This window comes from Fringilla coelebs (genome assembly GCF_963513975.1).
Source record: "Fringilla coelebs genome assembly, chromosome: 3".
NCBI classification, from domain to species: domain Eukaryota; kingdom Metazoa; phylum Chordata; class Aves; order Passeriformes; family Fringillidae; genus Fringilla; species Fringilla coelebs.
Genome location: NC_140030.1, coordinates 30666065 through 30687899, shown reverse-complemented (window position 1 = coordinate 30687899; position 21835 = coordinate 30666065). Strand labels below are relative to the sequence as shown.

Sequence of the window (21835 nt, the reverse complement as noted above, 5' to 3'; positions counted from 1 at the left end):
AAAATCCCTCTATACAACTTTGTTAACATAATTTCAATATATTCCATTATCACAGAAACTCTAAACTTTAAGTAGAAAAGGAAATCAAAGTAATCAGTCGGCACTTCAAGAAAGGAAATAATTTATCTCTGACATTATTAGGATGCAAAAAAATTATACAAATATGAGAACATCTGCATGAGATTGGACCTAGTTCTGTCTAGATCTCTACACATCAGACAGCAACAAGGGCCAACCTACTCTTTCATGGCCTACTTTTCCAAACTCCAGGGACTAAAAATCTAACGACTTCCTAAGCTAGATGTGATAAGTCTCTTTTTAAGAGCTGTTGAAGGACCTTTCTTTCTTGAACTTTCTTTCTGAAAAGCTTTCCTGAAGTTTTTAAGCATATCTGTTTTTCCAGACTAATTTTACTTGATGACAAAGACTAACTCTAATGCACATCAGATGGGGGAAAAAATGATGCTAAAAAGCTATTAGCTGAAGACATTTCTGTCAGGACTTAAAATACAGTGTTCTTGAAGGTTATATAATATTTTAAATAAACAAATTTATGCCTTCAATTTTCAAGCCAAAGTATCATTCCAAGACTGCTGACTTTACCTTGGTATATTGCTCACGCTCATGTTCTTGGCTAGAACCAGACCCTGATGTCTGATTATAACGGTGCACTTTCATTTTCATCTGTCTCGTTCGCTCCTCCACTACTAAGCTTGCTGCAAAAACACACAATGAAAATCAATTAAAAATAGAGAAAAAGTTTTGGAAAAAAACAAATGGTTTAGCAACAATTTTAGCTCATTTCCATTTCAACAAAACAAAGAAATGTACAAACATGTAGAACAAGCAGGGTGTAAGCACAGAACAAAGGAACACTAATGTCAAGAAATCAACCACTTTCATTGTGAGAGTCTTTACCTGAAAATGGGCAGACATCCCAATTTCTACACATAATCAAGCTGGTGCAACAGATATGAAAAGAGTGAAAAAATTTAGGTGGCAGGCTGAATTATACACCTGTTAATTATTCTGGATGCAGGGGATGCAAATCCATGATCATCTAAACATGTGTTTGTTTAAATGTAGAAAATATTACAGTAGCATTCTAAGAATTAATGCATGAAACAGGTATTAAAATTTATTTTTAAAGTAATTAACCCCTCCTACTATCTTGAAACATAGCAGTTTAACATAGCTTAGACTATTTGAAAGGAATAATTTCTCCATTCAACCAGTCATATCAAAAACACAGTCATTTGCTAGTAGTTTGGTTTTTCTTTAACAAGACCTCCTTTAAAATCACTACTTTGTTCTGTAATGATTACCTCTACTTCAAATAATTATTTGTTCTTGTGTTTTCAACTTCCATATGGCAGTGTTTCTTTAAAAACAGGTATCTTGCACCTTCAAGGAGTTGTGGTGCTATAAAGAGCATCTTCAACTTGAACAAGTTATGGTAATTCATATTGGCTGTGCCTGACACAGGCATTTGACCTTGCACTAACAGAGAGAGTGCTGTAAATGCCCCTGGGCCAAGGCTTCCTCCAAGTAACTTAACCTTTGTGGTGGTAAATAAATTTCAGAGGGTTCTATATATTCTGCTATCCTCAAACTTTGTAGCATTTTAAATTCAAAGCAATACAGGTAACATCAATACCATGAAAACTGTCACTTTTTAACAGTTGTAGAACTAGACCCAAATATTTATCAGCAGCTATTCTAAATCACAGGAATTCACTACATTTATTGTGGTTTAACAGGTTATAACATCTCAGAAAAACTTCTTTTAAGCTGGAATTTTTTATGTGTCAACAAATTTAATTTTTTTGAGGCAACCTCCACAAAATCTTCTGCTTTTGTGCCAACCATGGATTTGTATTACTCTCTACAAAACCACTACTTTTATAAGTCGAAGAGCCCCTCCCCAGATCAATGACAGGAGAGAGATCCCTATATAAAAGTTGCCTGTAATCAACTTGCAATCACAAAACACAGATAATTTTAAATTACTGGAAAATAAGTACTCTATGTATTTTCAATTGAGAGGTACTAAAGTTCTCATGTGTGGCTTTTATGCTGTTAGTTATACACTGTGGCATTATTTACAGATTGATTTTTTTTTCTGTGCTTTGCCAGCACAAAGATATAAGGCCAAAAAAAAAAAAGCACCACACTCAGGATTAGCTATTTTAAACTATAAGTTACTGCACAAATCACAATTGTGCCTGCACATACCATTTGTAACGTGCTTGTGGAAATGACAGAATGTCTGTGTACTGGTTGGGTATGAAAATATATACAAAGGCATCATTGAGAATTCCTTCTGCACTTCTTATTTAAAAATAAGAAAAATGAGTACAATAAACTACATTAAAATTCTGCTACAATTACAAATCTAAGGCATGAAATAAAGTTATCATTATCTTCAGTCTCCCATAACGCAGAGTCCAATCTAGCAAATCCTGCACATGCAGAATGCCACACTGGACCCAGCAATTATTCCAGATGACTAATTATGCCAGTAAATGTGTACCTTAATTGCAATGAGTCCAGTTCCACCATCAGATAAGCAGGCACAGCTCCAATTACTTCAATGGAAGTTGCATGGAGGTATCTGAAGGCAAAATTGAGCACTTTAGGTGAAATTTTTAAAGATGGCCTCTTATTTTAAGGACAGATATGACAGGATTAAGATAGATCAATTAGGGACTGAAGTAAAAAAAATTGGTATCTTAATCCTATCATACGTGCATGAAATTGACTGAGGATATGAAATCAGAGGGAAAAATGAGACCCCTTTAAAAATTTAGCCCTGCATGTGTATGGTGCATAGACTAAACATAACCCTTTCTTTGTGTGAATTTTAGGTCCTTTAGCCTGCCAACTATATGTTATACTAAAAAATACATATGGTTTGTGACCCTGTATTACATAGATACCTGGGAAAGAATATTCTGTTATGTAATTTAATGCTTTTCAGAGGTTATTATTTCAGTCAAGACTGAGTAAATATTCAACCTTAATTCTATAATTCTTGAATTTTGTTATGTTTTAATCCTGTTATGGTTTTCCTTTATATATATATGACTATATCAAATAATGTGATAACAATTAATGAGCACTGTGAAGTAAATCTAAATTCTCTATTGGAGAAATTTGACTTTGTGCATGAAGTATAATATAATTTACACCAATTAGCTGTGAATTTACTTCTAATAATGCAGCTGAATGAAACTACTCTAGAAAATCAAACTGTGTTCTTTCCAGCTTTATTTACCATGCACATCTGAGCATATGTTGAATGTAGCTCAGTTGTGGGATGAAAAATTTTATCTGCCTGACGAGTGGGTTGGGAAAACCTTTACATGTTAATCACGAGAAGCAGAAAAAAGTCTAACACAAAGGAGTAAAAAGCACATTAGCAAAACTGTAACAACCATAGGTAACAACACCATATGATCACATTGCTTTCTTGGAACATGGCTGGTTACCACAGGTAACAAAAACTTGACATAAAAAGTACTTAGCCTGTCTCAGAAAAATATGGATCTACTTTCTTTTAGGACATCACTATTTACAGAGTGCTTTTCCTGGAGGTCTTGAGAGGTAGAACTACACAGCAATTTACAGATCAAAGCTCTGTAATCCCAAGACCTTTAAACTCTAGAGTGGCTCTAGAATTAAAAAATGAAGATTTACCATAAGTGTCTCAAAATAGTGGTACAACTACAATCAACATCAGTTGTGTCAATGTGTTACTCTCTGGTGTCAGAAGTCACACTTCAAAGAGGTGTAACTCTCATCTCTTCAAGGGCTGATAATTCAGATGTGAGATCGATCAGCGTTAAAGTAATTGAGAGAACTCATTGATCAGACTGCTTAAATAAAGGGTGCAACTTGATAGCCAAAGCTTACTACTAATAAACCACGTGAAGGTTAGCAACAATGATATACATAAACAATCAAGCCATGCAGGAGAGAAAAGACACACATATGAATGGAATCAAAATGTTACATTTCAATTCCATTAATCTATTTATAAACCCGTCTGACTCCTGGAATCCCAGGTGTACTGGGTCTGGCTGGGATGGAGGCAGTTTTCTTCACAGCTGCCTGTTCTTCTAGTTGTGACTAAGTGTTGATAACACATCAATGTTTTAGCAATTGCTGAGTAGTGCTTGTATAGCACCGAGGCTTTCTCTGTTCCTCCCGCTGCAGCCCCCTGTCCTGTCCTGGCTTCCCCCTGCCCCCAAGTAGGCTGTGAGAAGAAAAAGGTGGGACAGGTGACCCCAACTGACCAGAGGGACCATTCCATACCGTATAGCATCATACTCAGCAACAGAACTGGGGGTAGTCTACAATATGCAATTCTGTAGGACACTACTTGAAAGAGGCATGGAATAAACTAAAGAAAATAGCTACAGATCTCATTTTCAGCCTGCAATCTACCCTCAAAGAAAATTAAGAAAGACGTACAGTTGTTTTTACTTAAAGGAGACAGCCACTTAATTTTTCTAAGACTTTACCTGTTTACTAAGATTTTATGTGCTAGTCACATTCCTTTTAATATATGACTATAACGTTAAGATTTATAGAGTTATATCTGGTGCCACTACTAGCTGACAGCCCTCATCTTTATTACTATCCTCAGAAAACTACTAAGGGCATGTTTCAACTCCTAAGCAATGCTCAACTGAGGGAGAAGTTAGAACTGGCTAGAATCCTGAATGTTCAGAATATATGCTCCCTTTTCAATTATGTACAAAATAACACAACAATAATCAATGTACTATACTAACAGATGTAGTAGTGCAGATAAAGTTTTCCTTTTTTCTTTAATAAAACTTTTCTAGACAGATTTGTCATATGGCATACTTCTGTTATCCACAGAATATGACTCTAACAATTCAAGAAATATGACTTTATAAGAAATTAAACTTGCATTAGCATCAATAATAGACTAGCCCTTGAGAGCCCTATGAAAGCCATTGAGAGCTACAAAAGCAGCACTAATGATAGTAGCCAGTACAAAGGAAACAGAAGTAAATTTAAGGTCTAAAGTTCTCCCTTTAAGGTTTAAAAGGGGGTCTAAACTCCATGCTAGATGCAAAATGCCCAAATGACATGATGCCTTAAACACCCATCTATTAGGCTAACAGCATAATGCATGAAACTTATGTGGGATCATTTAAATAAGGACTGTATAACAGGCAGCAATAATGAACTAGCAAGAAACAGCAAAAATGCTATAGCTGCCTTTCTATTTCTAGGGTTTTTTTATTCTTGAGCTCTAACTCTTTGCATATCCAATTCTTTCATATTGCAACATTCATCAGGGACTCTACATTCTGAAAATTTTGGAAAACAGTGTATTTCATCAATAAATAACATCTAATAAGAATCCCCTCATACATTTCAAAAAAGGGTAGGTAAATCAGTTAAGTGACGAGATATATGTTCAAAAAGTCAGGTGACTAAGCCCAGGAAAAAATTTCCATCCCTTGCACTCATTAATTGAAAATACCTTTCTAAAAGGACATTCTTGCTCAAAGCCAAGTATGGGCTTAATGCCAGAAAGACTGGTGACATTACATGGTCTGTGGTTCAAACTGGTAACCATACTGTGCTTTTCTAGATTGTAGAAAATCTATGGACGTCTTAGCACTGGCCATGTGATTTTCTGTAATGATGAAGTCTGCAAAAAAGGCAGCCTTTTCTCTTGAGGCACTTCATGTTTCTGTTCAAGATGGTCAAGGCAGAAAGAGGAGGTACAGGCAAACAGTATGACTTGGAAAACCTCCAAGTCTTACCTGCACTATTAAATGTCAGAGTAAGCTACATAACAGGAAGAAATTGGCATCAAGATTTCAGATAGCTGTAACTCTTCCCAGAATATATCACACATCCATTCTTTATGATGCAAACTTTAAGAGAAAAGGTCTAGAAGTCTAAAATGACACAAAGATTTCTTACATAACAAAGGACTGAAAAGTACATTGAAGTTAAAATTTATCTCATAAACTTATCTCAAAATTACAATGCTTCTGGGGCAAACCCAACAGGTTCAGGCAGTGGAACAGAGAACTGCACTTATTCCAGAAGACAAGAGAGGTCTGACCTATTCTTCAATTTCAGTCTTCATATTAAGAGGAAAGGTTGAACAGTGACTAACAGCTACAGCTATAGTGCCATCTAGAAGCATGCCCACAGACTTTCTACACAGCAAAAGCTAGGAAATTGTCTGAGCAACTTAGATGCTCTGTGGATGGGAATAGGGGGGAAAAGCTATCTGGTTTGAGGAATTATATATGAAATAAAAAAAAATCTGGTTTGAGAAGTGGCCACTGAGGAAGAAACTAGGCAGAACTTATGTCTGCAACAAAGGCAAGGAAAGAAAGTAGCAATGAGATTTAGATGGGAGAACCCTCTAGTGCAGAGATGGCTGTGGGGCACAGAAAAGTCACACTGGTGTTAGACCAGGATGATCCACTTCAGAAATAATACAGAGAGTCTCCATTTCATTTCTGTTGATCCTGCAGGATGATTTTTGCAGTATGCACACACAAGATATCCTTGCAATAGGTTTCATGGCTTTAAAAATTCACAGCAAACTCTATCAGGAAATTTAAAAAGCACACAAAATCACGAGAAGATAAATGTTCTGAAATATAAGGTAAGTAAAACCAAAAAATCAATTTGGTGCCAAGATGAAGAACTTGCTATGACTTCTTTGAATAACAACTTAAAAAAATAATGGCGACATGCAGATAATGAAGGAGAGAGTTCTGAACCCTGCTCTGCCTGACCAGAACCTGCTGTAGCTACTTCAAGCTTGTGTGCATGGATTTCCTTTCCATGGGAGCTAATAGTTCTCTGGACCTCCTCCCAGTCATAATTAAGGCACAACCAAGGCACATAGTCAAGTTTCCAAGCTGGGAGATGAGCTTGGATCTCTCAGTACACACAGGGGCATGGTGGCCATCTTGATATTAACAACTCATTCCAGAAGGAAGATATTGAAACATGAACTGGATGATGCAACATTCAGTTCTTTCTCAAAGAGCTTCAGGGATGATCCACAGAGAAGCTTCTATGCAAAAGGAAACAACAGGAAACAAACACAGATCTCTTCAAATTAGGGAAAAAAACCAAAACAAACCCAACAAAACAACAAACCACTGATTTTGGCAGCAAAAAACCCCCAGCATTTTCATAATCTGCTGAAGACTTTGTTGCAACCTGTTTCATTGATGGAGCAGATGTTTGTTGCAGACTCACGCAGATGTTTGTTTGTTGCAGACTCATATGGTCAGTGTTGTTCACTTTAGTAGTATATCCTCTCCCTCACATTTATGCCTCCTTTCATAAAACATCCTGTAACTCCCCCATCCTCATCTCTAACTCACCCACTGTCTATTCTTTTTACCTCTTGTAAGAATTTACAGTGGGCTACTAGTCTAAATCAGCTCAAATTAAGATATTTATGATTCCCCAGATCTGCTGGCGCTTCACTCTTCTGGCTGCTCTTCCTTTGCCCAGCTCTTTTTAGCCCCTGGGTTTCATCTGTCATCAGCTCCCTTGAGCCAGAGGCATCTGTGCATGTAAATATCCCACCACCTTTGACACATGCCCAGATATTGAGCTAGATCCATCCAAATCTTGTGGAAACAAGCTCTTTTACAAACCTGTTAGAGACAGTCTAGTTTGTCTGCATAAAGTCCATTGCTTAAACAAAATAATATCCACTGCAGCCCAAATCTTGACAGAGGCATTATCAACAAACAGGTAAGATTGATTTGTACTGTCCTGTTTGAGAGAAATATAAATACTGAGACAGAAATAATTTGTAAAATCAACCACGGTTAGCACTTTCTTAAGACATTTCATTGTATATTCTAAATACTGCAAAAATAACATTTAATTGCTAACAACTAAGTTACATATTTCTTTTTCATCTCTTTTTAACATTATCATGAAAACATACTTCTGTATGTTTGACGTGGGTGTTGGAGTTCATACCTAGTGAAGAAGTTGCTTTATTTTTACCTAAACATTCATCCCTTCAGAAAGCAAAGTAGTTGCAGGAAATACTTTGATTCAAGTTCAACTCACAGTTTGGCTGTGACCCACCCAAGCCTGTATTCAGACCAGAATTTCCCAAGATGAGCAGGACTCAGGAATAAAGGTTAGAAAAGGTTAATCAGTGCTAGTAATATTTATGTAGCATAGTATTTTGATTTTAACATTAAAGGGTGGGGTGGGTTTTTAAAACTTTTTCTCTGCAAGCTTCATTTGGATTTTGAAGTAATTTCAACTTTCAGCTAAAAGGAAAAAAAAAGAGGACTTTTCTGCAATGTGGCTTTGACAGAGATGTAACAGACTGCAGTTTCCACTTTGTGGGACAGCTTTAGATACCTGTTGTTTGAGCTCACTGATTCTCTGGTATCAGCACAGGGGAGGTGAGCATTGTATGTCTGCCCCTAAAACCTGCCCCACAACGGAAGTAACTTTCTGACATGGGACTGACATGCAAATAGAACACAGCTCTTTCTTCAGAATGGCTCTGCATACAAAAAATAGTTTCTGACCATCATCACCTTTACCTATTCCTAAGCCCACACCTAGGAAACATCCTTCACTGCTGCCAAGGACCATGGCTGCATCACTAGAAGCATGTGCTGTGCAGAACTCAAGAACAGTTCAGGAAAAATATTAAGTCTTTGAGTGAACATTAACTCAATCAAGCACCTTCTGAGCCATGTAAAATATCATGATTACCTCTGTTAAATCCAGTATATTGCATTTCAATAGGAGCATGAGAAATCATGAGAGAAACCACTGTCAGATTCTAAAGAGGGGCATCAGATAGCATAGAGATATTTAAGAAACAACCTTTTTGTATGTTAACACTGTTAACTAAAACCTATACACTGACATGGAGTATAATGAAGGAAAAGCCAGTATCAACAGTTGCCAAACATTTGTAAAAAATTTCATAAATATTTACCTTTTGTGGGAGAGTTAAAATTCTCTTGCTCTTCAATGAATTAAATGCACGGAATGATGGAAACAGAAAAAGAAATCAGCAAATTTAAAGTTAGATAAAGAAATGTGTTACACATGACAATGGCATGTACAGTAGGCAGTACTACAGCATATGTAAAAGTAATGTAGAAAATTAAAGTGATAAACCATGACAAATAATAAAGCCTATGACTTTTTCTTTAAAATTAACAGGAACAATGATGTTACAGAGAACCAGATTGTGGAATCTTTAAGTATTCTACTAGAGAAGTATCATCATACCCAAATTTATGAATGACATAAAAACCTTGTTTTAAATATCACTCTCACTTCTGAACCACATAGCACTATTTGAAGCCTCTTCTGCAATAATGAGTGCTACAAATTTATTTTTTATTAACTGAAATCTACGACACTCAATAACCACCAGACTATTAAAAATCCATTTTTAAGGAAAACATAAAAGACTATGAGGCTTGAACTCCTTTGCAAAAGTTAGCAGTGCTGAGAAAAATACTCTCCAGCATGAGTAAAGATTCCACAAGCTGCCTCAAAATATGCAGTGCCACCTAATAATTTAAAAATAAAACCAGAAATATGGAGACAAAACAAACAACACTGATAGGCTGAAATCTAGAACTGACAGGACTTATTTTTTTTCTTCTGCCACTCAATCTTTATACTAATAGATTTGAAAAAATGTTCGACTGAAAAGGTTTGATCTTTTACCATAACCACAACCATACTCTCACTGCAACGACATTTCAATGATCCAGTACACAAACACAGAACTGTTTTCACTAGCACTTCTTTTTCTTTTGGGATCTTAAATTGGTTAAATATAAAAAGATACTTGCAACTCAATATATTATTTGACAACATACAGATTTCCTGTACGAAATTCTGATTCTTATTCATTAAAGAAAAAATACTGGACATCAAAACACTTTGTTCCTCTGTGACATCACCATTGTACAAATATCACACATATGAACTTTATACATGTAATCCCCATTCAGTCCCAGCAGAGTCTTCATGTGGTTTTCCCTCATGTAGCAGCAGCAGCACACACACACACACACATGCCCTTCACCTTCCATACAAGTGCTGTACACAGCTTTTTCCAACATGAGCTAAGGTACAGCAACACCTAATGCTGGATGCACGTTTGCTTCGCTCGCTGCCACCACGTGAGCCCTACTGCTGGAGCCAGATGCCACTGGAAACACACACAACCCCACTGCTCCAGTCAGGATCACAGTACATGGAAACAAACTGCTGTCATCACAAACCTCACTCTCATTATGTGACTTCTGAAATAGGAAATTGCATTGTCAAAGCTATGAAAAAGAAACCCAAAGAAGACCCAAACAGAAGGCAGATAGAGGGATTAAGATCTGTTTTGCACAAATTACCCCTGAAAGACTGTTGCTGTACTACAGCCATTGCACATTTATATTGTTGGTTCGTGAATTTCAACAGTGTTGTTTTCTTCTGTTATTTACTTGCTAGAGTAATAATATAATCCCGACTATCTGCTGGTATATTCACTTCCTTGATCAATACAACAATCAACCATTATGTAAAAGTGTAGAAACCCACCCTCAAATCATATTCAAGCAAGAATTCCTGTGATGTTTGATAGCTGCAATGACAGAGGACGGACTGAGTAAAGATCACAGATGTACCCTTTATACGAAAGTATAATTTCAAAACCATGGAACTACACCACAAAGTTATTATAGAAACAGCTAAAAAGCAAAGTCAATGCAGAATCCCCATCCCTCTTAACAATTGCACAGTTCCACTCAAAATGATGCAAATAAAAGTACCGTGATGCAAATCTCTTGCAGCCCAGCACAGAATGACATATTGAGAGTACACCATTGTCCTTACCATGGCTTAGAATTTCACTGCTTTAGTCACTGAGCCAAAACATCTTCATAGGATTAGGTCCTTTTATAAAATCATCCATTAATACAAGAAAAATCAAAACCACTTCTTTCGTAGCATAAGTTAGGGAAATGACTATTAAATTGTGATGTCTTGAAAATGCACACAGACACACCTATACAGGACTAATTTTCAATATTCAAACATCTCAAAACCTTTCAATACAACAGCATCTCAATCTTGCATTCTAAGAAATACTGCTGAGAGGGTTGAAAAGGAAATAAATACAACTATGTTGTCCTTGAATATGACTGTAATAAAAATAAAAGTCACATTGCCTAAAAATTACAGAAGCCTATAGTCTTAACTGCAACCACTTTTTAAAACCTGCATGCCCTCGAGTTGCTGTTATTTAGTGAGTATTTTCTCAAATATGATATAACTATGCCTCACCTCCACTCTAAAGCTACACAAAGTTGTTCACCCCTTAAGAAGACTGGGTTTTTTTCACAATTTTTCTTTCCAGTGTGAATTATAACACTGTTTAGAAGGTTTTAGTCCTTAAACTTGACCTTTTCCTCTACATTTAAGGTTTACATTTAAGTTTCTCCATTCCTGATCAGTAGCGTCCTGATCAACTCTGTTTCTATAATGGAATAAGGATCACTACTTTGGTCTTCTCTGTAACAATTACTTCTGTAAGGTTGTTGGTTTTTTTTTTTTAAAGAAGGTATGTGTTTTATTCAGGACCTTGTAAAACTACCCTTGTTTCTTGTATGTTGAATTTTTATGATTCTCAGACTGCCAACCAGAGTAGTAACTAAGACAACATCATTTGGCAGAGACAAGGAAACAAGCTTTTGTTTAGTTCTAAACTTGACAACAAAATGGAATGTCTGAAAAACATCAGCCAAGCCTTATTAGTATGGATATGATCACTTACAATTGATAGCTAAAGATTAGAGATTAGTACTTAAAATATCACTGTTTTTCTTCACATGAAAACTGCTACCAGTCTGTCGCTCCTTCATTAAATCTCATTTGTTCCATAATGAGGACTTCAAAGAGTAATAAAATTACTTCAGTGGATTCTTCTATCTCTCCTGAATGTGCAAGAGAGTAAATAAGAAGCCCATTCTTGATATACAAATATCCATTTTTTTGCAGCAATCACTATGCCTTGTGTAACAGACTTAAATGCATATATGTATATATTTAGATTCACAGATGTATATATTTAGAGGAGTATTTGACCCTCATAAAACAACAGGATTCTTATGGAATGTAAAGAAGTACTCTACTATAAAAATGATACTTTATGGCATATCATACAGTTTATCCTTGAAATGCATGACTTCAAGAGGACCATCAAAATATAAGAAGAAAATGCATTTTGAAACATTTCCAATGACATTTGGATATTGCACTAGGTTTTGACATCATCAGTATCTACAGTGACTGTGAATTTAAACCAATAAGGACACACACCAGTTCCCAGCACAGCTAATGCATATCTTTTACAGACCTCCATATGTTTTGAGTTCAATACTACATTAAGAACAGATCACTTCTGGTCACTACATTTGACCCTGGTACTCATTTTGTCAGGGATTATAGAGGTGAAACTAATATTAAAATCTGGTGCTGTAAATCAGAGCAAGTACTGTGGTCTTAAGGCCTTAGCGAATTTAATTTCTAAGAGTAGTATTGAGTTAGATATACTAGTATATGTACTTCAACAAATACTGACACAGATTTTAAACACATATTATAAAATCTATTCAACTTAGTACTCTGCAAACAAGTTCTGAGCCTGAACAGAGCATTAAACATGGGTAAAATAAGAAAAGCTCCCTTTCAGAAGCAAGTCAGTCACACAGACGAAACCCAAGTACTGTGTAGAGAAGGAAATGTCTGTAACCACTGATTCCAAGTGCTGTGACACAGCCCCAGGGACAGGCGGCACGAAGTGTAACCCCAATAAACCACGGCGCATCTCACCTGCACACGTCATGTGAAAGGCGCGAGCACAGTAAGCACAAGAGTCAACAGGAGTACACTGAAACTGCATTGCTTTACACGTGTTCATGGTACCAACAACTTTATAAACCCAGAGTGGTTTTGGCTCAACTTTCATTGTTTCTTTCCTCTTCTGTACACATCCCATTTCTACTCATTTTCATGGTAAGTTCTAGATTCATTTCCAACGCCTTCAACAAAACATAAACTGGTATTTTACTCTAACACACCAGTTACCAAGACCAGCAGAAAGATGATATATAAATATGCAAAGGAAAACCAAATTAAAATTAAATTAAAAGCTAATTCATCATTATATATTGAACCAAATTCTGAAACTGAAGCAGAAATATTGAAGAAAGTTGAAATTCATTACTTATTACACTTCCCTGTAAAGCTCCCGACTTGCTAATATGCAGAAATAGAAACTCTGAATGTAGTTTGTAACTAGTTATAATTCAGACAGTACTAGAGTCACTACAAAACGAGAGGACCTGAATAGGAAGTTTAAAGTTAATAAAAGTCACTTATATCAGCATATTAATCATTCAAAATAAACACATTTATAAAACAAGAGTACATTTTATATGTGCTAATTCAGGGGTGGGTATGCCATCACAGTTCAAAGCCTTAACACTAATGCAAATTGATTGCAAATGCAAGACATCATACAAGAAAACCTCATTGGTAATCTGCCATGATAAGGTGGCCACGGTCAGCAACTTTATCTTTTCAAGAATGTGATCTGCTAACAGTTCTGCAATGTATTACAATATTTCATCATTATAAGCATTTCTATAATTTCCACAAAGAAGAAAACCTTGTAGTATGTGGCAATCTCAGTTGTTGCTTGTAGTCAATGACAAAACAGGATTTTTAAACACAGAAGAAAATATGAATGTACAAATATCCATTGTGCCACTTCATTTTACCATAACAGCTCATTCTCTGTGTGTAGTATGTTACTAGAAAAGGAAACAACAATGTACATCCTTATTTGATATCAGTATATAAGAAACTTCTTCCATAATCATCAGGTCTACAATGTCTTTTTCAGAAAAAAGCAGCACTCTTTGCCTGTTTATTCTTAAGCAAGAAAGGACTGGTGACCTGTGCTCTCACATTTTCCCATGGTAATTGTTTTCATTCTTTATTCACTGAACTATGAACTCCAGAAGAAAAACAGATCTGTGACATTTATTATTAATCTATGTTAATAATGCACAACAATAAATATAAATCACAAAATAGGAAATGACTAAGACTGTCAAAAAACCTTGCCCCAGTTTGTTGTTTGGTTTTTGTTTTCTTTTTCTGTGGTTTGATGCTTGGGGTTTTGTTTTGGTTTGGTTTTGGTTTTGTTTTTTTTGCTGATAACATACTAGACATGTTGGAAACTACCATGACTCAAATAGAAAATTTAAACATGAACGAGTACTAGAAAAGTAGGGCAATTAAACCACATGTAATAACCCACCAGTCAAACTTCATTGGATTTCCCAAACTACAAAGATGCTTTCATTCTCTTCTATTGCTTTACTGGTAGAATTACAGCATTGGACATATAGTTATGCAAGTAGACTTAAAGTAAAGAAAGGTAAGAAATCAAAGAGTTTGAGCTATCACAAGCTCATTATTTGATACCTTGCTCTATACTGCCACTTCTTACTGGAACTTGTGGTAGCTGTCTTCCCCTACGACTGCTGAAGGAGGTGTCGGCAGGAGGAGACTGCGTGGGACTTCCTTGCTGATGTGTTCTGCAAATGAAATTGAAATGAAAGCAAAATAAGGCAAAGGAAGACACATTTTATATTCTGATTTTTAAATACAAATTAAATTGCAGGTACTGAAGATGGGTTTGAAAAAGTTTGCATTTGGTCTATGCCATATGCACATACTCAGGTCTAGATACCTAGTCAACTTGTAAGGTCTTAAATTTAATTTCTCTAACTACCTTCAGCTATAGAAAAATTACTTCCTTTCAGGTTTTTGTTTGTTTAACTTATTCATTTATTTGTGGGTTTGTTCTGGCTTGGGTTTTCTGTCATTTTGGGATTTTTTTTGATAAAGTAACATTGAGAAACCATTGAATGGAAAGCAATTTTCTAAGAACCACTTAATGATTATTACTCACAATTTATATACATTCTCCTGCACTGGTACAAAGTTAATAAAAATGCCACTTTTATGTTTTATTAAATTCAGTATTCCCTTTATGCTGATGCAATTATTGCACAAGGCCACTGGTCAGCAAGCATCTATTTCCAAAGGACAGCGTGTGTTTTTTCCCCAGGACACAAAGTAGGGAAAAGAGCTTTAACCTTTGTATTGGGGTGGGGGAAGGGAGGGTGTGTGTGCATGCAAAACAGGCACAACACTTTTAAAATTCATATCTGAGCAAATGTCCTCAATCACTTTGCCTGAATTCTAGATTGCGCTGTTTCAGAACATTTTGGTGACTTGATGTCGTATTCACAGATACAGTTTCAGAGTGCATCAAATACCTCTGGATCCCTAACATTTAAAATAAGTACGGACAGCTATAATTATAGGGAAAAGGTTTAAGAAAGTAAAACAAAGATGAGAAGCAGCAGATTGCTGAGGAGAGCTTCCTGTGAAATGCCCTTGCCAGTTACAGTAATGTCACACTCACTGTAGTGCATAAGCACTGTTTATCCAGTTGCAAGTAGATCATTTGTAATTTAAAGCAGCACATTTGTGCAAGTTCAGAATACTGTTGGCTTCCACTAGGTAGATCAACTGATTTTCTGTGTGAACACAGCAAACACAAGCTAACAATACGTACAACAAAAGGACTAGCACAGAGGAGTCTATGAATACTGGGTTAACCACAGAAGCATTTCTGTTTCTATAGCATGCCTTTTCTTTTTATTAAAAATATTAAATGTATTTCAGTTAGTGACCTAAAAAAAGGCAATATGGAAGCACACCTGTGATTCCCTTAGTTTCCTTTACAGTTTGAAACAGAAAATCTATATAAGTACCTGTAACTAAAAAAGAAAATATAGTTCTAAAGGAACTCTAATGAAAGTATAACTAATATTATGCAGTAAAATGCTGATCATGTTAGTCTAATAGACCATAATTATTACTAGTTCCATAACTACAAGATAACCTGAAGCATTTCAAGTTTGTAGAGTGACAAAATATTCTAACTGTGCCTTTTGACTCTTGTTTGGCTTTCCAACAGGGCAGCCTTTTGGAATGGTACTACTGTATCAGAAATTATATCAGAAATTTCAATTCTCATGCCATCATTTCATTATGGGGTGGTGTGTTGTCTTTTTTCTTGGCTTTTTGTTTGGTTTTTTGTTTTTTTTTTTTAATTTCTGCAGACTTATGAAGTGTCCCTTCACACATCCATCATGAGTTCCCCACAAGATACAGTCAAGAATATCTGGTTCATATGACTATCATACACTAAGAAGTAATCCTAAAAAAGCCCCTATATATGAAATAACACAAGGATGCCTACCAAGGATAACAAACTGGCTTGGATTCAAAATAATTTCATCAGTAACAGTCCCTGTGGAAGACCAGTCACAATGCAAAAAAAACAAGATTCTGTTGCTTGAGCTTGTATTCTTTCTCTTAAATCCTAACATGTCTTCAGCAAACTTTTGGCTTGCCCTAGTGATAACCATAACATTCTTGCAGATACTGAATTTCCTGATTCTGAAAGATGCTTACAATAACAAAGATGACCTGACTTCTGAAAATTTCTGTTTCTCCATGCTGACTACAAAAGTAATCCATCTCAACTACTGCACATAACCAGGTTTTAAGTATCTATCATATCATATGTCTAAACTTTATAACATCCATAAGGTAAATATGGACCTTAATCTCTGCCAGAAAGTTCTTGTTTGCTTTTACTGCAGATAAATGCTTCAATTTAACAAAGTCATCATGCTCTCAGGTCTGATTTTTCTCCTTTTAGAAGCTAAATTTATCTGAGAGCCCAGTGAAATTTATCTGAGAGCCCAGTGAAACACTAGAAGTGTGTCCCACCATTACAGAATGGGACAGGACTTACCTACAACTCAGAAACTTATCTCCTTCTCCAGTAACACTCTTTTTATAGACATGCCTTCCATGAAAAAGACAGAGGATCTGTTTAACTCAAATGAAGACAAATCAGGCTTAAGGTTTGCATTAGCTGGGGTATCACAACATGATTAATATGCCTCTTGGGGTGCAAATAAAAAGAGAGACAAAAGACAATTGAAGAATAACTAGAATGGCATTAAGGACTTTCTGCCCTAGGAGAAAGATTTGTTGCTTGTAGGAAGAAGCCTGCAAATGGCTGATCAGAAGAATGAGACCAAAAGGAACACAGAACAAGTATGGAAGGCAAAAGTTAGTGAGAAGATGAGACAGAAGTGAGATAAGAAGTAGAAAGAGAAGAGGAATCTGGGAAAAAAATGCTACCTGGTGAGCAGTGAGGCTGCAATGAGCATGTACATGTGTATCTCATGGTTCCTCAGAGAGGAAGGAGACACTGCAAGCAGCAAACCTATTAATTCAGCTGGCAGTGGCCTACAGGGGAATCCCACAGATTCCAGCTCTGCCAGTACACAAGAAAACTCAAATTCCTTTCTCTTCAGACTGATGCCTCAGTAGTATGCTCCTACCTAAGAAACTATAAACAAAAACTAAGAATAAGAGAGGGTCACCAATCTCCAGCGCACCCCTGGAATAGTGTCCAAATACAGAAAATACAGATCAAGGCTGTATGTATCCTAAAATATGAAAGGTAATGTCACATCTGGTAACTCTAGGGTTAGGGCTGAAAGAAAACATTTTCAAATTGGGATAGACAAATTTTTGCTCATTCATAAAAGAACAGAAAATTGTTTTTGTGTAATCAATTTTACTCCTTCAGAATAGTTCACTGAATTATTTATCTGTAATACCTGTTTATCTAGTTATATAATCAAGTGTAATTTTTCATCCTCAAAGTTCGTGTAAAATAAAGATTTTTTTAAAAAATAATCAGTGTTAAAGTGCAGAAAAGCACTTCTTGACTTTGCCATTGAGCTTATCTACAATGATGGAAAATGCCAGAAAAATTCCACATGTATGCAACAAAGTGATAATAATACACATACAAAATATATGGCAACAGAGCTTTCTGTCATAGATGCTCTAAAAAAAGCTGTATTCGAGGTATATTCCAAAATCTGGGATCAGACTGATAATAAGAGATTCTTACACATCAATCAACAGTCCTACCTTTCTGTTTCAGCTGCAGGGCCTTTCCTAGCTTGTTTTTGGCTGCTATATCTTTCCACTTTTCTGGATTGCCTGCGAAATGACATGTCAGAAAAGAAATAAACAAAGAAGAAAAAGAATACAGAAATATGAAGATTATTTATTCATGTAATATAAAGGTAATAAAAGAAAGAATTGACAGATGAGAAAGTGACAACTATCATCATAGGCAGGCTGGTGAAGTCTAGGTTTGAGAGACATTGTGTTAATTAGGTCTGATTGAGGCTCATGGTGTGCAGCTCATGAGGTACCAAAACAGGGAAGAAAAACATCAATCCTGACTGAGCCTGCAACTAGTTTCCACTTCACAGCCTGCATGTGACTAGAAACAATGACTCCTCTCAGCCCTATAAGGCATCTCTTAACAGCATGAGAAACATGTTCAGAGTAGACAGCAGGAAAATAACCTTGCAGAAAGAAACAGCAAATATCATTTGAAGGCTTAAATAGATCTAAAAATTGCTTTTAAATCTAAATATGTCAGATTTTAAAAAGGCTGTCACTATATTAGTAAAAACTTGTTTTTTCAAAAATCTCATTCTATTACCTTTTAAAGTTTTTAGAAACAGATTAAACCAATTCTATTTTCTTCCTAGTCAATATAAGTAAGTCAGAAATTATTTTACTCCTTCACTCCTTTCCTACACAAAGCTTTTACAGAGTTCATCTGACATTTGGATAATGAGGCACTAATTAGCTCAGACTACCTAAGCACTCCTTTTGATATTAAATAATAACAATGAAGAGTAATAGGAGTCTACACATATAAAACAAAGGTAAAGCCTCGTTTCATCATTATTACCCAGGACTACAAGTATAATAAGTAAATCTCTGCAACTCTTGTGCTCCAAAATTTTCTGTACTATCCATAGTAATGTTAGTATTTACAAATTAGGATTTACTACTTTAAACCTCAGAAAATCATCAATATGTATTATTTTTTCAAAAGAAAAAGTGCATACAGTGTTTCAGGAGCAGTAAAACCAGGGAGTGATGATTACTCAATCCTAGACCAGAAATGTTGACAAACTAATACACAGAAGATCTTGCAATGATACAATCAATGTCATATATTAGGCTATATAAATTAATGTGGGCAAAACAGAGACAAAAATAACATTTTAAATAGCATGTTTTCCTTTTAAACCTTTGTGGTTATAAAGGGTAATCCAGTGCCAGAACTGGAAGAGACCTAAACAGCTGTGACACCAAACCATGCCCAAAGAACATAGTCATAATTGTTTTTCATTATTTTTAGCCACTGCAGTATTTGATGAGCATTTTACTGTGATGCAGTAGATTCTACAAAAAAAGAAAACACTGCAGTAAAATGCAAAATACTTTCTGCATGAGCAGAGATCATAACCCCTGATGCTTTTGGGATTTTAAAAAAATGTATTTTCTCACAAAAAATAGCAAGTCAGATTAAAATCAGAAATCCCTTTTGCCCTTAATCTATTTTATTTTTGGTATATTCTCATTGTTTTTCAATTTTTTTTTCCTTTACCAGGACAAATATAAAGTGGATACAGAGAAAAATGCACATATTAAATGCTGCAGCTTTACTTAAAACCTACAGTAAGCAAAGCTCTAAAAGTTATGGCTATATCCACGGCATGCAGCAGCATTACCATTCAAATTATGTCACCCTCTTCATTTTCTGTTTAGTTGGTTCTCTCTGGGGCCTATTTTTCTCTTACTCCTTATGTTGCTTGGCTAGATTGTGACATTCATACAAGGGAGAAAGAGAGCTGATAGGGAGTGGTTTCAGTTGGATGGAAAAGCCAAGAGCAGGATTTGCTTTGCTGTGACAAGTAACACAATAATACACTGCACTAATGAGCTGAGTACACTTATTTCTCTGCTCTCAGCGCTGCCTTGAGAGCAGCACATAGTAGAAATTATTGAAAATCAGGTTCCTTTTTGGTTCCTCCCTCTGGCTAAGATGATGCTGTATAAATTTCCAATTAGCTCAACATGCTCTTACTTCCTAAACATACTTCACAGGAGAAAAAAATATTATCCATGAATGATACATGCACATATGTACTAGTACATAGATCAGGAAAAAAAAAAAAAGAAAATGTGTGAAAGTATGCAGAGCACATGAAGAATATACTATACCCAATACCTCATTTACTTTGATCTAGGATTTGAGTAAATAAGGATACCTCTGTGCTGCTCCAGGTTTAGCACTTAGGTGGTCTACACTGTCTTGTTTTGGAATGCAAGACTCCAGCGTCCTTGTTCTTCCCAATATTTGGAAACATGGATGTGAATTTGGACGGAATGAGCAGAAACAGAGAGATGGTCACATGCAGTGAAGGTGGAGACATGCAGGCAAATATATAAACAAAAAGCATTAGGTCACTATCTACTGAAAAAAGCTGTATTTCTCATTTTCCTATTCCAAACACTATAAAATTTTAGATGCAAGATCAACAGCCTAAGATGTGAAGATGTAGAGAATGTAAGCCACAACAGTATTTTTAAAAACCATTATGCTCTACATGCTGAATGGCAGCACTGTTATTTAATACGGGCTATTTTCCTTCTTGAGAATATATAAACATATAAAAAACCTCTTTGCTTAAGAAGATGCATATTTTGTCATTATATTGTGACATTTTCCTGAAAATGCAAGTAAATTTCTTAATTTCCTGCATTTTGATGAAACCTTCATGTTCTACTACCACACAGTCTGCTACAGTAACAAATTTTCAGTAACTCGAGTGAAAAGTAGAATAACGGACTCAAATTTTTTTTTTAATAAAAAGCATATAGGAACATTTCTGACTTTCTATGGAATTTTAAGTTCTGCTGAAGCTGCAGAATTTGTTCACAGCTTTCAATCTGGAAAGACTATTATCTTGTTGGTTTATTATTAGTTTTTAATGAAATATATTACAAGATTCATGAATGGATTTTTTTTTTTTCAAATATCAAAACTGAATGAGAAAACTCAGCAAAATTTGTGGTCCACTAATAACCCAAGTTTTGTACTATATTTGCATCTATACCCATTAGGGTCAGGAATGGCTAAAATTTCTCACTGAGATCATAAATCTTCCAACTGTCACACCAAATCATTGAACAATATAGATCATATTTAGGCAAGCACTACATATTGTTTTATATACAGACAAGGTATTTACAGTTCATGTTCCAAAACTCTGTGTGCCTCAGTGTATTTACCAGATCTGTGATAACAAAGAGAATCTGGGTTAACACACAGAGAAACTTGACAATATTCCTGCTGAAATTAAAAATTACTATTTCTGAAATGAAAACATAGCAGTATTTTTAAAGGATTTTTTACTGTTTTATGCAGGAGCCCGCAGTGGTTTGCAGTGAGTGTTACTTTATGTAGCCTTGAAGCCACCAGGGATATCACGTTCAATATTTCCTGACTTTATTGGAGTTTTCTTAAAGGCTGGATCTGCATGGTACCTGCAAGTACCAGGAGAGCACTTGCTCTGCAGCTGGCTTCAGGTGACTCTGGGAAAAGCATTTTTACATATGCATGCACAACTGACAAAAGCTACTTCTCTTAAATAAAAATATATGAGAATTCCTTTTTTTTAAAGGCCTATTTTATCCACTC

The 21835-nt window shown here is 35.6% G+C and overlaps 1 protein-coding gene across 9 annotated transcripts in view; it reads right to left on the bottom strand.

The window, feature by feature from the left end:
- RIMS1 (regulating synaptic membrane exocytosis 1) overlaps positions 1 to 21835 on the bottom strand; it is a gene marked incomplete at both ends in the record, with an annotated part of 301933 nt that overhangs the window by 64072 nt on the left and 216026 nt on the right. For 3 of the 9 annotated variants that reach the window (XM_084203374.1, XM_084203376.1, XM_084203377.1), the window contains one exon: positions 14581 to 14693. In XM_084203374.1, coding sequence (XP_084059500.1) covers positions 14581 to 14693 — 113 coding nt within the window. Of the gene's footprint in view, positions 1 to 603; positions 717 to 9007; positions 9038 to 14580; positions 14694 to 18192; positions 18265 to 20402; positions 20481 to 21835 lie in introns of all 9 variants that reach the window. The other 6 variants (XM_084203370.1, XM_084203371.1, XM_084203369.1 and 3 more) reach the window with 5 other exon arrangements.